Consider the following 16,317-nt stretch of genomic DNA (forward strand, 5'->3'; position numbering starts at 1 on the left):
ATATTAAGATATAATTAGTAATACAAGATAAATTAGGTGGTAAAAGTACGTATTTCATTATAGAAGGTATACCATCATAAAATTTTCTATGATAACATTTCGGAGGATATAATAAATATGTGTAAACGTACGTTCAGAAACTACCCTTATTGTTAGTATACTTTAAGCATTCTAATAGCAGCATAACCTTTCAAGCAGTTCAACTACGTTTCAAATTAAAGCGTGAAAATTTATATTATACAATAACTCTCTTATTGCAAATTCAACCTTTATTTAAAGAAAGAACCAAAAATCAATTTCAACTTTAAATTGTACAAAATTAGTACCATATGAATGTATTACTGTTGTAATTTTCCAAAAGAATTTTATCACACGCAAAATAGAATAAAACTTCAAGTTTCTAGATAAGTTTATAGATCAAAATGTCTACAAAAAAAGTTTTTTCGTTAGTCTTTATTAGAAAAACAGTAGAAATTTTATTGGGCTTCAAAAAACGAGGATTCGGAAAAGATAAATGGAACGGTTTTGGCGGTAAAGTGGAACCTGGAGAATCAATTTTTCAAGGAGCTGTGCGGTAAATAATTTTAAATAACAGACTGAAATTATCTCATGTAAATCGAAAAAAACGTTGTAAATTTAAATTTTCACTGTACTACTATACTATATATGAACTAAATAATATAAACTTTTAAAAAGAGAAATTATTGTTAGTAATAAGTTGAGAATATTATATTCAACAATATCTTATATTTCATAATAACTGATACATTAAATAACAACGAATTTTAACAAAGATTTTTATCACTTTGTTTAATTATATACAGGATGAGTCATGAAAATAATAATAATATAAATTTGACAAAGTTAAAGAAAAAATATTTATGAATATCAGAGATCTTTTTATTTAGAATATAGAAACAAAATTGTTATACTCAAGATTTTTTATTTATGGTTTCTAATAACGCCATATATCTAAAAAACGTTATATGGCATTACATTGTTTATTTAATCCTATTTAAATCTATTTCTGCACATAATACCTTTACAAGGTAAATCTAAAATATTTTTCATGAATCATCTTGTATACACAGGTACAATTTTAAATAATTAAATAAATACAAAATATTACACTTAAATTAAAATTGTGATAGTAATTGGTAAAAATAATAGAAAAGATATTTAAGATAAGTTAAAAATAAAATGTATGCAATATAATATGATTATTGCATGTAATGTTTTAGAATATTGCTATCACACATAAACGAGATAAAAATTAAAGTGTATACTTCTTAAATTATCAGTGTATAATTTTATAGTGAATTAAAAGAAGAATGTGGTTTATCTGCACAAAAATTAAAAAAAGTTGGAATTTTAGAATTTGAATTTGAGGGAGATGAAGTTCTATTAGAAGTTCATGTTTTTGAAACATATGAGTATTGTGGAAAGATAATAGAATCTGAAGGTATTTAAATTTCAAACATTAATATTATAACTAAAATTAATATTACATTATTATCAAGTATTTATTCTTATTATTAATTATGTATATTTTTATGTGCAATATTAGTTATTATTCCATGTCTCTATATTTCTTTATTTTAATCATACTGCAATAATATCTATCTAATCATAATCATGAAATTGCATGTTTTTGTTTAAACTATGCAAACTATAAAAACAATTAGAAGGACAAAGAAACTAGAATATGTTTGAGCAAAATAAAAAGGTTTAAAAAGATATCTATTACACTTTTTTTGTAATATCTAACGTATACCTACTTAAAAATATAATAAATACACTGTAATTATATTTATATTCTTTTGTTCAGAAATGCGACCAAAATGGTATAATTTGAAAGATATTCCTTTCAAACAAATGTGGCCGGATGATGAATATTGGTTCCCTTATATGTTACGAGGGGAATTATTCAGAGGATATTTTTTGTACCGAGGTCAAGACCTAATTCTTAAGTATAACATTGAAACTATGGAAGAACTACCAGCATTAGATTGTATCTCATAACATTCACCTTTCATTCTTAACACACACCCTGCTATACATTATTAATAATGTTAATTATTATTAAAAAATTCACTTTCACATTTTTATAATTATAATAAAATTTGGCTTTATACTAATTTGATAATCTTTTTAGTAATAAAACCATCTTGTAATCATTACTTTTTATCACTCATTAATCTTAGATTATATCAAGAAAGATTTTTAAGCAGACATTATACAAATATGTTACATTGGTACTACATTAATTGTACCTGTTTGCTGATTTTCCATCAACTAAAAGCACATATGCTAAACAGTATCCGATATACAAATATTTTGTGATATTTCAGAGATCATTAAATAATTTTTCAAATATGTTGCGAGGCTAATAATCCCTTTTTCTACTTCTTTCTTTTTATTAAATGAATATATCATTATTTTAAAAATCTAAGTACTTATATAATAAGTTATAAAACTATACTGTGATACATCACATAAAGATAAAAATATCCTGCTTAAATTATGATTATTTTGTAAATGAAGATTTGCAGAGAATATATCAATCAAGCACCATTTAGCTTGGACATATTAAAAGATAAATATTTTTATCTTCAGCTCAAAAAATACAAGATGAGGCAAGATAGAAAGCTTAAAGTCTACAGACTAAAATATATCATGGACGTATAGAATTCTCAACCAGTTATATCACTTTTATCTTTGCACCATAAAGCACACTTGGCTTTACCTTGTCATAAAACATTATAGTTAAGCAGCTGACCAATGTTCAGATCTCCATAAGAGAGCATACATACTATACTTAAGATCTTCTGCATCTAAACTGTCAATCAGAAAATCTGTATATCGTGAAATTAAACTTCTGTAACCTTGGCCAACAGTTGCTAGTACTAATTTCTTTTCATCTGTTGATTTAAATGATATTATTTGACATACCTTACCTTCGAAAGGTCTGAAAACGGTAATCGGTCTAAGAGAGTTACATTCAGCTACTACAATACATCCCCAAGTAGTACCAATATATAACTGATTCCTACAAGCTTCCAAAGCTGTTACTTGGCACTTTTCTGTTGATAAATTTTCTTCTATAGAAATGGACTTTAAACTTTCTGAACAAGGTACTAATTTAGACATATCTAATTTATTTATTATTTGCCTAGTATCCACATCCCATTGATACACAATACATCCAGGATATGTGTATGATAACACAGAATTTTCAGCACTCAATAAATGCGTAGCAAATAAATTTTTAATAGCTGTTTCTCCAGTTACATGAGAAAGTTGTACTGTATCTATTAAACTGTTGTCTTTTAAAACATAAATTGATACTTTACCAAAACTTTGTCCCACCCATAACTCCAATATTCGTTTCTTTTTATAGACAGCTGCCAAGGAATATGTCTTTATATTATCTTGAATATCAGTTGTAATTTCCATCTTTTTCATTTGTGTGAAAGAATTTGACAATAGAAATGTCTTACCACTATGCAGTGCTACTGCAAATTGTTTTATTTGTTCTAAATAAATTAGACCTACTATTTTAGATTCCATACTGTGATCAGGTTCAAGATTATAACTGGCAACACAACCAAAATTACTGCCTAAATAAACATGTACTTGCCCTATATCATCACCAATCCATATGTATCCATCTACTCCACACATTGCATATGGTATTATAGGAGTTTCAATCCTAACATGTTGTAACCAACCTTTCTGAGTTCCTAATAACATATCAACTTCACCATTATTATGTCCAAACCAAATTTCATCTCCACTTAAATTTTCTTCTATAGTTCTATTTGTCATAGTAATAGCAGTTACTTGAGTTCTTTCTGTTAATAATATGACATCTATAAGATGGGTAAATTCAGGTGCTGATGCAATGGAAACTATTTGACTTGCAGTAGGTCTATCTTTTGGATTTTGAGCCCAACATATAACCATTAAATCAAGAGCATAACAAGGATGAAATGTTTCCCTGTATGTTAATGGTGGTCTTCCACCTTCCAAAATACATTCTTTAACTGCTTCATGGCCCTCAAATGGTTGTCTTAAAGTGATCAATTCATATATAAACATACCAAATGAAAAGGAATCAACTTTTTCAGTATATTCTTCTTCGCCGTTATATTTAATAATTTCAGGTGCCATAAATCCTTCTGTTCCTCCAAATCCTTTAGCACCAGTTGGTAATGTAAGTCTGGATATGCCATAATCAGCTACTTTAACATGAACAGGATGTTCAGGGTAATCTTGAAATGGTAAAGGCATCTGCCAAACTAAAACATTTTCTGATTTTAAGTCTCTATAAATCACATGTTGTTGATGAAGATATTCTACTGCTTTTGCTACTTGGAGAATTATAGCTTGTAATGTGTATGGATCTAATTTAGCACCAGAACGTCTGTAATTTTTCAATACATTATCTAATGCACCTTCTGGTGCCAAATCTAGTACTAGTGCTAGTGGACTAACCACTATTCCAATTAGAGGTACAATATTTGTATGTCTGAGTGTCAACAAAATATTTAATTCTTGTCTTGCAGTACAGTAGGCTTTACAAGCATACTGTAAAGGATCTCTATCCCATTTACTTTGTGCAGCTTTATAAGCAAGAATAGCAGATTGTTTTGAATTTGGACCTGGTGGAACTGGTTGCAACATTTTGATAGCAACATCAACTTTGTGATAAGTTCCTGGTAAGCGACAGACACCTTTAAATACAAATCCAAATGCTCCACGACCTAATAATTTCCCCAATTTAACATCTTCTGATTTTATTAAGTGTTTTGATCCTAGATCCATAAAAATAATATCTGGAGCTACATGTGACAATGGTATATCAGAGTGTTTAGGACAACTAATTGGTTTATTACTATAGGCAGACAAAATGCATTCTTCAACCATCCAGGAATATGCTAAAATACCTTCAAAATGAGTGCTTTGTTTAATAATATCTGGATGACCCTCTAAAGATGGCATTCTGCTGGATGTTAAGCTATCATATCCTACACCGCTATCGCCATCAGATTTATAACTATCCTGGCTTTGTCTTTCTTTATTTATATAATATTTTTGAATATCTTCCGTCAAACGATCAGTATCACTAATTTCATTTTCGTTTTCTCCATTATTTAATAAACAGCGTGGACACGGTATTAATCGTGTGACTAATAGTTTACCCTCGGATGTATGCACAAAACGTGTTCCTAATGTAGGATACCAATCTTCTAATAAAATATCAATATGATCGACTATTAGCGCCAATAATTGTGGCATACTTTCTGGTCGAGGTTCTACTACAATTGCTTGATAGCCCATTGGTTCTTCTTCAGCTGAGTCTGACATAATAGGTTGTTTTATCACTAAAGTATCAACTGGAAACCAAATTTCTAAAATTGCCGAATTCTTCAAATCTACTGTACACCATATTCCATCTTGTTTCAGTTTAAATTTAAACTGTCTATAATCATACGGCGAATTCTTTAAGTTGTAATTGACTTCTTTGAGGCGTAGTAAAGTAATATTAGAATATTTTAACTCTATCCCTGTTTGCCAGAGTACCCACTCAGCTTGTGTATCTAACAAGCTTACAAAAATATTATCATCAACGAAATCTTTGAAAGGCGCTAGAAATGACATCACAATCTCAACAATAGCATCGTCGGCTAAAATTCTAGTTATGAGCCTCGACCAAAAACCACTGGGAAAATAAGACATTAAAAGCAGCCGCGTGACAGAACAATCTGGTTGTGACCTAGACGTTAGTACACATTCTGTACTTGATTTACTTTCTCCGGTAGAATTTTGAAATGTTATCATCGGAGATGTAATCTTTTTAGAACGTATGTGCCAGCTTCGTGTTTTTACAGGAATTTTGATTATTTGGTTATTTCTTAAAATATCTTCTTCAGTTGGCAATAAAGAAGGAATCAATAGAGTACGATAATCCCAAGTTAACGCAACTTCAAACTTATTTAACAAGCTAACGATATATCCTTGGGTATCTATAGACGATATCGTAGAGGATTTAAAAACATGTTGAATATCGTCTAATTTCATTATACCACACCTGGCAAAAGGATTAATTTCACGTATCGTTACTACATGTGCTAACATATCGCAAAGCCACTGTGGATCAAGAAAATATAAATCCTTTAACGTAGCATCGTCATAATGTAAAATAATACCATTTTCATGGAGAAAAAGTGTTGCTTGATGTAGTTCAGCAGGATCCCTAAATGATCTATGCAATTTTTGAAGCTCGTTATTAACTGCTGTGTAATACTGATCAGCTTTTAAAACCGGATCTGCACCAGACAATTTCCTATCATGTGCAAGCTGTATCACCACATCTTCCAAGGCAAGATAACTGGCAGGAACTTTTTGTTCAAGCAATAATTCTTTGCTTCCGGGTGATCTTAAACTAAATACAACATCGTATATCAAATTACATAGCATTTTTATATTGTGCTTCGTTTTACAGCTCACTTCAATAGTCTCCATGACTTTTGGTAAGCCACATTTTTCAGCGTCAACCACGTTTATGAACTTATCACGGATATATTGTTGTAACGCCTCGCTATGCTCGTACGATATATCATAATGAGTCCCAACAATGATTACTGGAGAATTCGGAGCTCTGCTTTGAATATTTACTAACCATTGAAATATTTCAGATATACCTTTAAAACCATCGATGATTCTCCATACAACCAAATATAGACTTCGTTTAGATAAAAAGTATTGATGTGTTGCATAGTATTCTCTCTGACCACCAAAATCCCATGTTCTAAAATAAACTGGGCCATGGGATGACTGACCTCTCACTTTTTTTTCATAAATCCAGTCTCCTATATCAACGCCAACTGTAGATATTATTGTTCCTCTGGCAGTCTTCGCGTTAATATTTTTATTACCCATTCGTTTTGCCCAGTGTTCTGCAGCTTTTTTTTTATTTGGAACTTCACCCTCTTGTCTCAACTGTTCCAATAAGCTAGTTTTACCGATACCTTGAATTCCTACGATCATTAACTTCATGCGTGCATACGGTTTAGCGTCCTCTAAAATTGATTTTAAATACCCAATCACGTCCATTGTTTTATATTTCTTCGATTCGATCATTGTTTTCAAAGGTTCTTGCAATCTACAACCTTGAGTATTTAAATTCCACAAACGGGAAAGCAGACCCATTTGTGGTGGCAATTCGATGATTTCTGGATTACCGCTTATATTTAGAACAGATAGATTATTAAGCTCGTAAATGTTTTGGGGAATTTCTTTCAATTTGTTATTGCTAACGTCGAGCATACTAACATTAGGAAACAGAAGATACAATTTTGAGCCAGAATAAGTGATTCTTGTGTCCCTGTCTATATTCTCCTCTTCTAAATTTGGCATTTCCCCATCATCGATCGATGTTAATTGAATTCTGCTCAACAGATTGTTAGCAAGAATCAATGTTCTTAAATTCTCTAAGCGTAAGTGACGTCTATGCGTGCAAACCGACATGAGAACTACATCGCGTAATGATGTAGCCGTTTGTCTGTTACTGCCTGGAACGATTGGTGACTGTACATTTGTTGCGGGACAATAACACGCAGTGTTTGCTTGTTCCATCAAGTCAGCACCCTCCACTTGTGGTAAACTGGGCCATCGAGAGATTTGATTATTAGATAAGTCTAACTGTTTTAAACTCGCCGGATATGATGTTATATGGCTCATGGATCGAAGAGAATTATAAGCCATATTTAATCTCACTAGATTAACAGCTAAGCATGGCAAAGCTACTGGAATACTATTAAATAAATTATGCGCCAAGTTCAGGGATGTAAGCACCGACCTTGCTCCACTTTCATTATCGTCTGAAACCTTTTCTGATACTTGAACAGATTTGGTCCAAACATGAGGGCGATCCATCTCGATAATTTGTGCATTTGCTATTTTAGTGAATGACTCAAACTCCAAGGAATCTTCACGTGATATAGCCAATTGCGATGCTAAACTTCGACTGCTAGGGCTATTGTTTAAACAATCTTCCCTTTGTGTTTTTCGTGAAATATTTTGTGAAACTTGACTAGGTAAAATCTTCAATAGATTAAACGACGCGTTCAATTCCTTTAATTTCGGTGCTCGCCATAAATTATCTGGAAGACACTGCAATTTATTGTTTGAAACATCCATAATCTCCAATGCAGGTAAATTCATTATGAATTCCGGCAATTGTTCCAATCGATTGTCCTGAAGATACATCTCTTCCAAAACTGGACACAATTTATCTTTAGGACTTTTTGGCTCAGCTGTAAGAGTGTCTATTTTATTTTGAGCCATATTGAGGTATCGCAGGCTTTGTAAATAAAATATGATAGGTGGTACAGAAGTGATAGAATTAAGAGAGATATCTATCCTTGTGATAGCATATAACACCAAGTCGTTATTTTTAGCACTCAGCTTTTTGTTTACGTGTAATACGGCATCTGTCAACCACTGAGCACGTATTTGTGAAAGATGACATTGTTGATCATGCCAATTAATCATCGTTGGTGTATTTGGAAATAGTGTCGAATACGTTACGTTTCCAAAAGAGGATAGTGCAGAAAAGTGAGAAGTTTGGGTACATTCGGTCATAGCTTTTTTGTTAATTTTGTATTCTGAATCAGGGTAAGCTTTTATAGATAAAAGTTTTGCCGTGAGAGGTTCGTCTCTGTTTTGTGCGGCGATTTTGATTGCTTTGCATGTATTATCTACAGCACTGTGCTTCAGTAAAAGATCTGCAATTTTTATGTCACGTTGTTGACAAGCTATAATTAACGCGCTAGAGTAATTACTTTCTGGATCACTCTGATCATAAGGAACTTTTACAGGCAAATTAGGATCGGCACCTGCCAATAATAAAGCGGTAACTACTTCTGTGTGCTTGCCTTTTACAGCCGCATGTAAAGCAGTTTCGGTAACATTGTTGCAATACAAATCTAAGTTTAATGGACATATCATATTGTCATCCTTTTTATCGAACGCTTTGCTTCTAAAATTTAAACTAGACATTAATCTTTGTATACCGCTCGAAATCTTTCTTTTCGACATCGGGAGTGGCTGCGCCACCCCCATATCTTCTTCTTTGATTTTTCTTGCTTTTACTTTATAATTTAGTAGTAATTCTACGATTTTTATGTTTCCAAGCATACTAGATATATAAAGAACATTTTGTCCCGTAACGTCCTGAGTATTGATATCAAATGGCATTTCGTATTCATACTCTCCGGATGAGTCTTTATAGCGTTGATACGTAGTTTGTGGATATTCAAATTTCAATAGTAAATCAATAACTAAATGATGACCATTTATAGTTGCCACATGAATTGGTAACCATTTTTCCACAGTTAAAGATTGTACTTGTTTAGGAAAGTGTCGGAGAAGCAATTCCACTATTTCTACTTTACCGTTGTAACAAGCTATATATAATGGACAGTATTTGGTAACAGGATGCAGTCTGCAATCTGCACCATGATCCAGAAGCAAACGGACTATATCTTTGTGACCCATCTCGCAAGCTATAAAAAGTAGAGTATTTGCACCATTTGGTGCCATGTTGATAATGCATTCCAAATCCGAAGTATGTCCTTGAATAAGATTTTTAGCTGCTACAACATCTCCTTGAATACATATTGCACGCAAAGAAGCATGTACTGCGAGTTTTTCCAATTCATACTTTTCAGCTGCTGATTTGAGCAAATTTATGCTAACATCTTGCTTAGCTTTCTCAGCCACATCTAATGGTCTTTCACCATTATTGTCTTGGATCATTAGATTTGCATCGAATTTTAAAAGTTTTTCAATGTTGGAACTATGTCCATGTTCTGCACAAATATGTAACGGTGTCCGGTAATGACCCCGTGGCCCACATGGAATATTTGGATTTGCCCCTGCAGACAGTAGTACATCCAAACATCTTGAATTTTCGGTAATAGCTGCAGCATGTAATGGTGTTCTACCCCATGAATCTTGACTATTTATGTACTGTGCATGCTCTCCTCTTAGAAGATCTTCTAATAATTCTGCATTATCCCACAAAGCAGCTTGGTGTAGCAGACGACCAGGAAAATCTTCATCAATAGGAGTATAATCTTCCATGATGTAAACTATAAATATTTACATTATATTCTTATATTCATATTTTTATAATATACATTCTACTTGCAAAAATATTATTTTATACTTACTATCTGTATCTTGAATATAAATATCTTAATTACATGATTATAAATTCATCTGATCATCAGTTATGCAGTGATATTGTTTGTATACTCTTCTCTTGTGATATTTTGCATATGATTTTTTATTCTCAATTTGATCAAAATTGAATGTTTTATATTCAATATAATTTAGTATGCAAAAAATTGCACCATTCTTTATAAATTTTAGATCCACTGTGTCTAAAGTGGAAGTTAAATATTTAAAGTTGTTTACATACATTTGTAAAATTTCGATTATTTATTTACGTGTTTTTACATAAATATTTGTATATATTTTAAATAGAATCTTCGAATCTTGTTACTTTCTTCTCGTAATTAAATAACAACCTTGTTTATAATTTAAAATTTAGTGCATAAATACAAAACTCACATATATGTCAAAATATATCAATTGGAGTACGGTTTAAAAATATTCACAAAAATCATGTTCGATTAATATTTTCAAATTTTTCACTGTTCACTGTACATGCGTAATTTCTTCTCATAATTTTTAATTGTTTCCCTTTGGACTGACAATTAAAATAGTAGCTTGATTTCTATGATAGCTTTGGAATAAAAAACCAGAATGATATTAAACATAATACTTAGCGACCGCCATTTTGTCAGTTCTCTTTATCGACTGTACGCACCTAACACACCTTTAGCTACAATTTTATGCATGAATAACATCGGATCGATTTAAATAAATATCATTACCACAGACGAAATACAAAGTACATATATTGTCTTATGGGACTTCGTGCCACACAAAATGAAATACCGATCGTGTAAAACAAAAATTAAAGGTTTCGTTATGTTTCCTATGCTTTAAAGTGGCGGATTTAGAAAATATAATCAGTCCAATCACCGAGTGATAAAGTCAGTGAATGTAGCAAAAAAACGTCTTCTGTTGCACCTACGAGTAAAAATTTTGTATCGTATAGTTAGATCCATAGTAAACTGTTGACATACTGCACCCCACACGTAATGAATCATTCATAAATGAAAAATTACATTCTCATATTTCCTATTGTATACAGCGTAAAGAGAACATTATTAATAGATTTGTAAGATAGTATAAATTCAAACGCGACCTTATTTGAACTCGTTTTAATCATACATATCATCATAATATATACTATTACATTATGTATATATATATATATAATGTTTATATATTATGATATAAGTACATTCATAGATATACGTATGTGTATATCGTAGAATTTTAGCAATTTACCAATGATAGTTTAATTTTTGATATAGTATGGTACATACAAAATTTAAACCCTAAATCGATTTTTTTTACTTTCTCCATAAATTAGATACACATCTAACAATAAGTACATGTTTTCTATAAGAGGAAATTTCACATTGAAGACATTACGATCATTGAACGAGCAAGGTATATTAATACTGTAAATTGTAGAATATTCCCAATATTATTTCGTGATACTTATCTATTTATAACTTTTAGATTTATATTCTATTTCACATATACTCACAATAAGAATTCATTCTTCTACAAAACGGTAAAAAAGATTAGGATTTTTATCTAAAAAGTCAAAATTAATGTAGTCTTTCCTCACAATTATAAAATAGCTGTTACCAGAATCATTGCGTAAAGTGTTCGCGTAAAGCGAAACAGTTTTCAAATATAAAAGCACATTCGAACATTTGGAACGCCATTCAAATAAGGTACATAGCGTTTAGATACATTTTCACGTGAAGTACCTTATCTATCTTTTTTCGATCTATTCCTAATAGTTTCACGAAGATTCTATGAAAAACATAAAGATTCAAATTTTCACTGATGACCTTTAATTAAGATTGGACCTTTTTAAATTTGTTATGACGAATGCGATGATTCTCTTTTAATAAAATAAAATAATATAAATAATATAAATGTGTCATCATACATGACTTTAATCATATAAACAATAAGAAGTATATATTAATGGAAATAATATTGAAGTAGCAATAGTTACGTACAATTAGGAAAGTAAGGAAGACATAGTAATTTATGTATACGAAAGAAAAGCGGTCATGTTCCTCTTTTACGTAAAATTTATTCAAATTTCGGATGCACAAGGTAAATATTTGTAAAACCAGATTTGTAAAAATAAGTTATCTAAAAAGCTACAAAATACATGATTTTTGGACTTTTTTTACATTTCTGCTTACAATTACGTGAATCAATTAATTAATTTTTATGTACACGTACTGTATATATATATGTCTTGTTTGTATTATTTTATGATCAGATTTAATTTTAATTCTATCTGTTACTAATGTTGGAATCTAGGTTAAAAATCGGTAACATTGAAAATTATACAAAAATAATATAAGCTATATTGACCTCGAAACACTTATATTATTACACCTATGTTGAGTGATACACCTCTGTATACCGCGTTTGTGGTATTATGTCTGATATTACGTAACGTGGTTACTGACTTTTTTATCAATTGATTACATTATATATAGTGCATGATAATAGCACTATATGGGTAGCACTATGCAATTACTTTTACTACCATTGAATAGATTATTTAAGTTAAAATATGTAATCTTTTTTTTGTAGATACACAAATTGTAAATTTTTATAAGATTATTTGAAATTATATCCGTCTTAAAGAATTAATGTAATTTGGTATGTATTAAAATTTAATTCAATATTGTGTATGTTAATTATAAGTGAGAGTAAACCTTGGTCCCAATATCAAATGTGTGAAAACCAATGAATTTTTATATGTAATATTTTTATAGTTTCTTATATACATATGAATAAATATTAATAATAGTATTCTATTACTACAATTACTACTAATATAGTTACATTTTATTAGAAATTTACTTTTAATTTTTATTAGAATTTTATATATTCCATTAAAAATCTATTTCTTATTAGATGTTTATCATAACGAAATAGTGTTAATAACAGTAAAAAAGAATCATATTTGAGATTGAAATATTAATGAAGTCCACTGTCATTGTTATAAATAATTTTAATCGTATGTAAAAATCGTATATGTAAAAATATTTATTTACAAAATTTATCGTTATATTTTTAATATTAAGAAGATGTACTATGATTTAATGGAATACATTGATGATTATGCATGGAAACTCTTTTTTAATTAAAAAATTAAAAAATTCTTTAATATAATAAATTGATAATAAATCTTCTAATGTTCCACTTGGCAGCCTTCAAGACTCAATGCTCGAGCTAGGTTCCTAGCAACGGCTAGTCGGAAGATTTCAATTTTATTTTGAAACTTTAGATCATCTCCATGTGCTTCTACACAACGTAATAATTCAAAACAATCACTGGAAGATAAAATTACATCTTTGGCTTCTAATAATGGAATAGCATCCGACAAAAGAATCGACCAAAAGCTGAAATAAAATTTTTCTATTAAATTGCTTTTCAATTTAAAGTTTGGGTGTAGACATATGGATAGCTTACTATTTTGGTGTTAAATTTGAAACTAAAAGGGACACTAATAAACTTGCTGCTTCTTTAAATTCTCCAATGCCATACATTTGATGAAATTCGCAATACTTTCCTATTGTAAAAAACAATAAAAATTATAATCGAATAAAAATTCAACTTCTTAATAAAAATTTGCTTGTTTCTCAACTCAAACTCCAAAATTGATTTACCTAAGAATGTGAGTCTATCACTAGCCATCATACAAAAACCTAAATTTTCTAATAGGTCACGACAATCCAATTCTCCGTGTTCTGCATAACGCTTCAAAAACTGATCTGCAATATATGTTATAAAACCACTATCTTGCGCTTTTAATGCCCATGCAAGTGCATTTCCCAATCTTCCTTGCCTCATAGATTTTAGTCCTTGAATTTTACAAATGCTAGTAACTAACAAAGAGAGTTTTTAAATACAGTCAGTATGTTTTATATTAAAATGAATTATATATATGTATATAATAATTTGAGAAACAATATCAACCTATATGATCCATCTTATTATCTCGTGCTATATCAAGAATTTTATTTACTCTTGCTTCTGACCCCATTGGAAGTGACTGTAACAGTATTTCTAGTCTAGCTAAGCCTTGAATAGGACAATGTATTAAGTAACTTGCACCACATTGCCACAAAGAATGATGTGCCATTAATGTGTTCCCATATTCCAATATAAGAGATTCATGAAGTTGACTGCTAACTCTGATAAAAAATAAAATAATTCTCATTTTGCAAACTTTATATAACATAAATTATCTACTAACTTACTTTATTTGATCTCTATCCAATATTTTAAGTTTTCCACAAACATATAATAGATCTACCAAATGAGTAGCAAACCATCCATTATCACCCATATATTGTATTTCTTTAATAACATGGTGTAAGTCGCTTTCCATAACAGCACGTATAGCATTATCAGAAGGTCTATTAGCTTGCCATCTCTTGGAAATACTATTAGCATGATGAGAAAGTTCAGGTTGCTTACAACATGGAGAAGTATAAAATAACTTTGCTGCCAACAGTTCATACCAAGCATCTGTATATTGTGAAAATTGCCACAATATATCTTGTTCTCCTGCAATTAACTGCATTAAATGTTTTTAATAATTTAAGTAACATTATGTTATTGTATTTGTACACGTATATATTTATATAGATACCTTCATAATCATTTCTAAATAAGTATCAACGATAAAAGTTTTACTATTTAAATTTGAACACAACTCTAGTTGCCAACGTTTCCAACATGTAGTAAATCCATCTATAGAATAACCACCATACACATTATAGATGGGCATTGTTTTAAGAATATTTTCTGCCATTACAAAAGCAGGGTGATCTGCTTTGCTATGTAATGCTAATAAAGCTCTTACTAAATCTAACTTTCCATGTAATGCACAGCCTATTACAGCTTCCCAATAATTTGGATACTCCAAATCAGCACCGATTGTCTTCTGGGCTAATATTTTAACTGCTACAAGTTCTCTAGATGGAAAATGAAATCTAATCCATTCTAACAATTGTGGTAATACTACATCACCTAAATTAAAAATATTATATATTAGGATTTTTCAATATATATTTGCCATTCTCTGTTTTTAATAGATAATTAAAACAAAATAATTTACCTGGTACTATATCTACATAAAGGATTTCGATCAAGTGCCATATACATTCTATTTGATAAAAAATGGTCAGAAAATTTTCTAGTGATTCTTTTTTATCAGTCAAACATTTTCCACATATATCTTGCAAACTTTCTATACATGCTCTTAAAATAGACCTGTATTGCTTGCTATGTTTTAAAAGTTCTGGTCTAACATCTCCAGAAGAAGATTTTATTTTTTGAATGGACAGAAAGACACCATTACTTTCGTTTACTAATTTACGTAATTGTGGAGAAAACAGAATTACTTCTGGCTTTAAAATATGTACCGTTGGCTCATATTTCTCTGAACTTTTTTTAGTTGAACTTTGAAATCTTTTATTCATATATATACTGATTCTGCTACTATTTACCCAACTTCCAGTAATACATAGATGTTTAGGAGTATTTGGAATATCCTACAAATAAAAAATATTTTTCTTAATATATTTTTATAAATGTAAAATATAATTAAAATATAAAATATGATAATATTAAAATGGAGTAAGCTATATAACCTTATACATTTTAAATAACTTGTACAAGAATAAAAATATTACAATAAAATTATAAATATTTTATTATGCCAGATGAGTTTTATAAGATCGGGACAATATTTATTGCATTAAACGAAAGAAATATAGGTTAGGTGTTAATTCAAAGCATGCATGTGGTTCACGAAGTTTTATTACTTACGATTGTAGGAGGACTGTAGTTTTCGTCCATACTTAATACGAGAAAGAAACTATTAGTCCAGGTATACTTTACTATATAATGACATTCACATCAATTTATTTGTAATTAACTTTATTATTTCTCCACACAGTTAAATGCACGGTACTGTCAACTATTGGTACCTGTATTTGATTGGGAAACTATCGATATATCGTATAATTCCGTACTGTACCTACATATCGATACTCG

General features: G+C 30.1%; 3 protein-coding genes across 4 annotated transcripts; 1 reads left to right on the forward strand and 2 right to left on the reverse strand.

The window, feature by feature from the left end:
• The first annotated feature begins 111 nt into the window (after nt 1-111).
• On the forward strand, nt 112-2,376 carry LOC117235204 (7,8-dihydro-8-oxoguanine triphosphatase-like). Its single transcript, XM_033497023.1, has 3 exons — nt 112-574; nt 1,317-1,462; nt 1,829-2,376. Exons 1-3 carry the CDS (start codon nt 423-425, stop codon nt 2,020-2,022), a joined length of 492 nt encoding a protein of 163 aa, XP_033352914.1. The 5' UTR covers nt 112-422; the 3' UTR covers nt 2,023-2,376.
• On the reverse strand, nt 1,953-11,013 carry LOC117235198 (leucine-rich repeat serine/threonine-protein kinase 1). 2 transcript variants are annotated; one of them, XM_033497013.1, is made up of 3 exons: nt 10,645-11,013; nt 10,242-10,454; nt 1,953-10,160 (listed from the first exon to the last, which is right to left on the reverse strand). In XM_033497013.1, exon 3 carries the CDS (start codon nt 10,150-10,152, stop codon nt 2,767-2,769), a length of 7,386 nt encoding a protein of 2,461 aa, XP_033352904.1. In that variant the 5' UTR covers nt 10,153-10,160; nt 10,242-10,454; nt 10,645-11,013; the 3' UTR covers nt 1,953-2,766. The 2 variants fall into 2 exon arrangements, with proteins under 2 accessions (XP_033352904.1, XP_033352903.1); XM_033497012.1 differs by having other exon boundaries at nt 10,242-11,013.
• Nucleotides 11,014-13,272: 2,259 nt separating this feature from the next.
• LOC117235114 (nuclear pore complex protein Nup85) lies at nt 13,273-16,317 on the reverse strand. The gene is made up of 8 exons (XM_033496848.1): nt 16,090-16,317; nt 15,377-15,812; nt 14,909-15,288; nt 14,514-14,833; nt 14,230-14,447; nt 13,920-14,138; nt 13,723-13,822; nt 13,273-13,652 (listed from the first exon to the last, which is right to left on the reverse strand). Exons 1-8 carry the CDS (start codon nt 16,117-16,119, stop codon nt 13,442-13,444), a joined length of 1,914 nt encoding a protein of 637 aa, XP_033352739.1. The 5' UTR covers nt 16,120-16,317; the 3' UTR covers nt 13,273-13,441.

The sequence above is a fragment of the Bombus vosnesenskii genome, unplaced genomic scaffold, assembly GCF_011952255.1.
Source record: "Bombus vosnesenskii isolate JDL3184/JDL3185 unplaced genomic scaffold, Bvos_JDL3184-5_v1.1 scf7180000013314, whole genome shotgun sequence".
In the NCBI taxonomy this organism is placed as follows: Eukaryota; Metazoa; Arthropoda; class Insecta; order Hymenoptera; family Apidae; genus Bombus; species Bombus vosnesenskii.

Excerpts from the sequence above, each read along its gene's own strand:
- LOC117235204 (XM_033497023.1), top strand. The coding sequence starts at position 423 with ATGTCTACAAAAAAAGTTTTTTCGTTAGTCTTTATTAGAAAAACAGTA. Across the intron at positions 575-1,316 it reads ATTTTTCAAGGAGCTGTGCG|TGAATTAAAAGAAGAATGTG; the intron begins GTAAATAATTTT and ends ATAATTTTATAG. Across the intron at positions 1,463-1,828 it reads AAAGATAATAGAATCTGAAG|AAATGCGACCAAAATGGTAT; the intron begins GTATTTAAATTT and ends TCTTTTGTTCAG.
- LOC117235198 (XM_033497013.1), bottom strand. The coding sequence starts at position 10,152 with ATGGAAGATTATACTCCTATTGATGAAGATTTTCCTGGTCGTCTGCTA.
- LOC117235114 (XM_033496848.1), bottom strand. The coding sequence starts at position 16,119 with ATGGACGAAAACTACAGTCCTCCTACAATC. Across the intron at positions 15,813-16,089 it reads ACTACAGTCCTCCTACAATC|GATATTCCAAATACTCCTAA; the intron begins GTAAGTAATAAA and ends TTTTATTTGTAG. Across the intron at positions 14,834-14,908 it reads ATTTAGAAATGATTATGAAG|TTAATTGCAGGAGAACAAGA; the intron begins GTATCTATATAA and ends CATTTAATGCAG.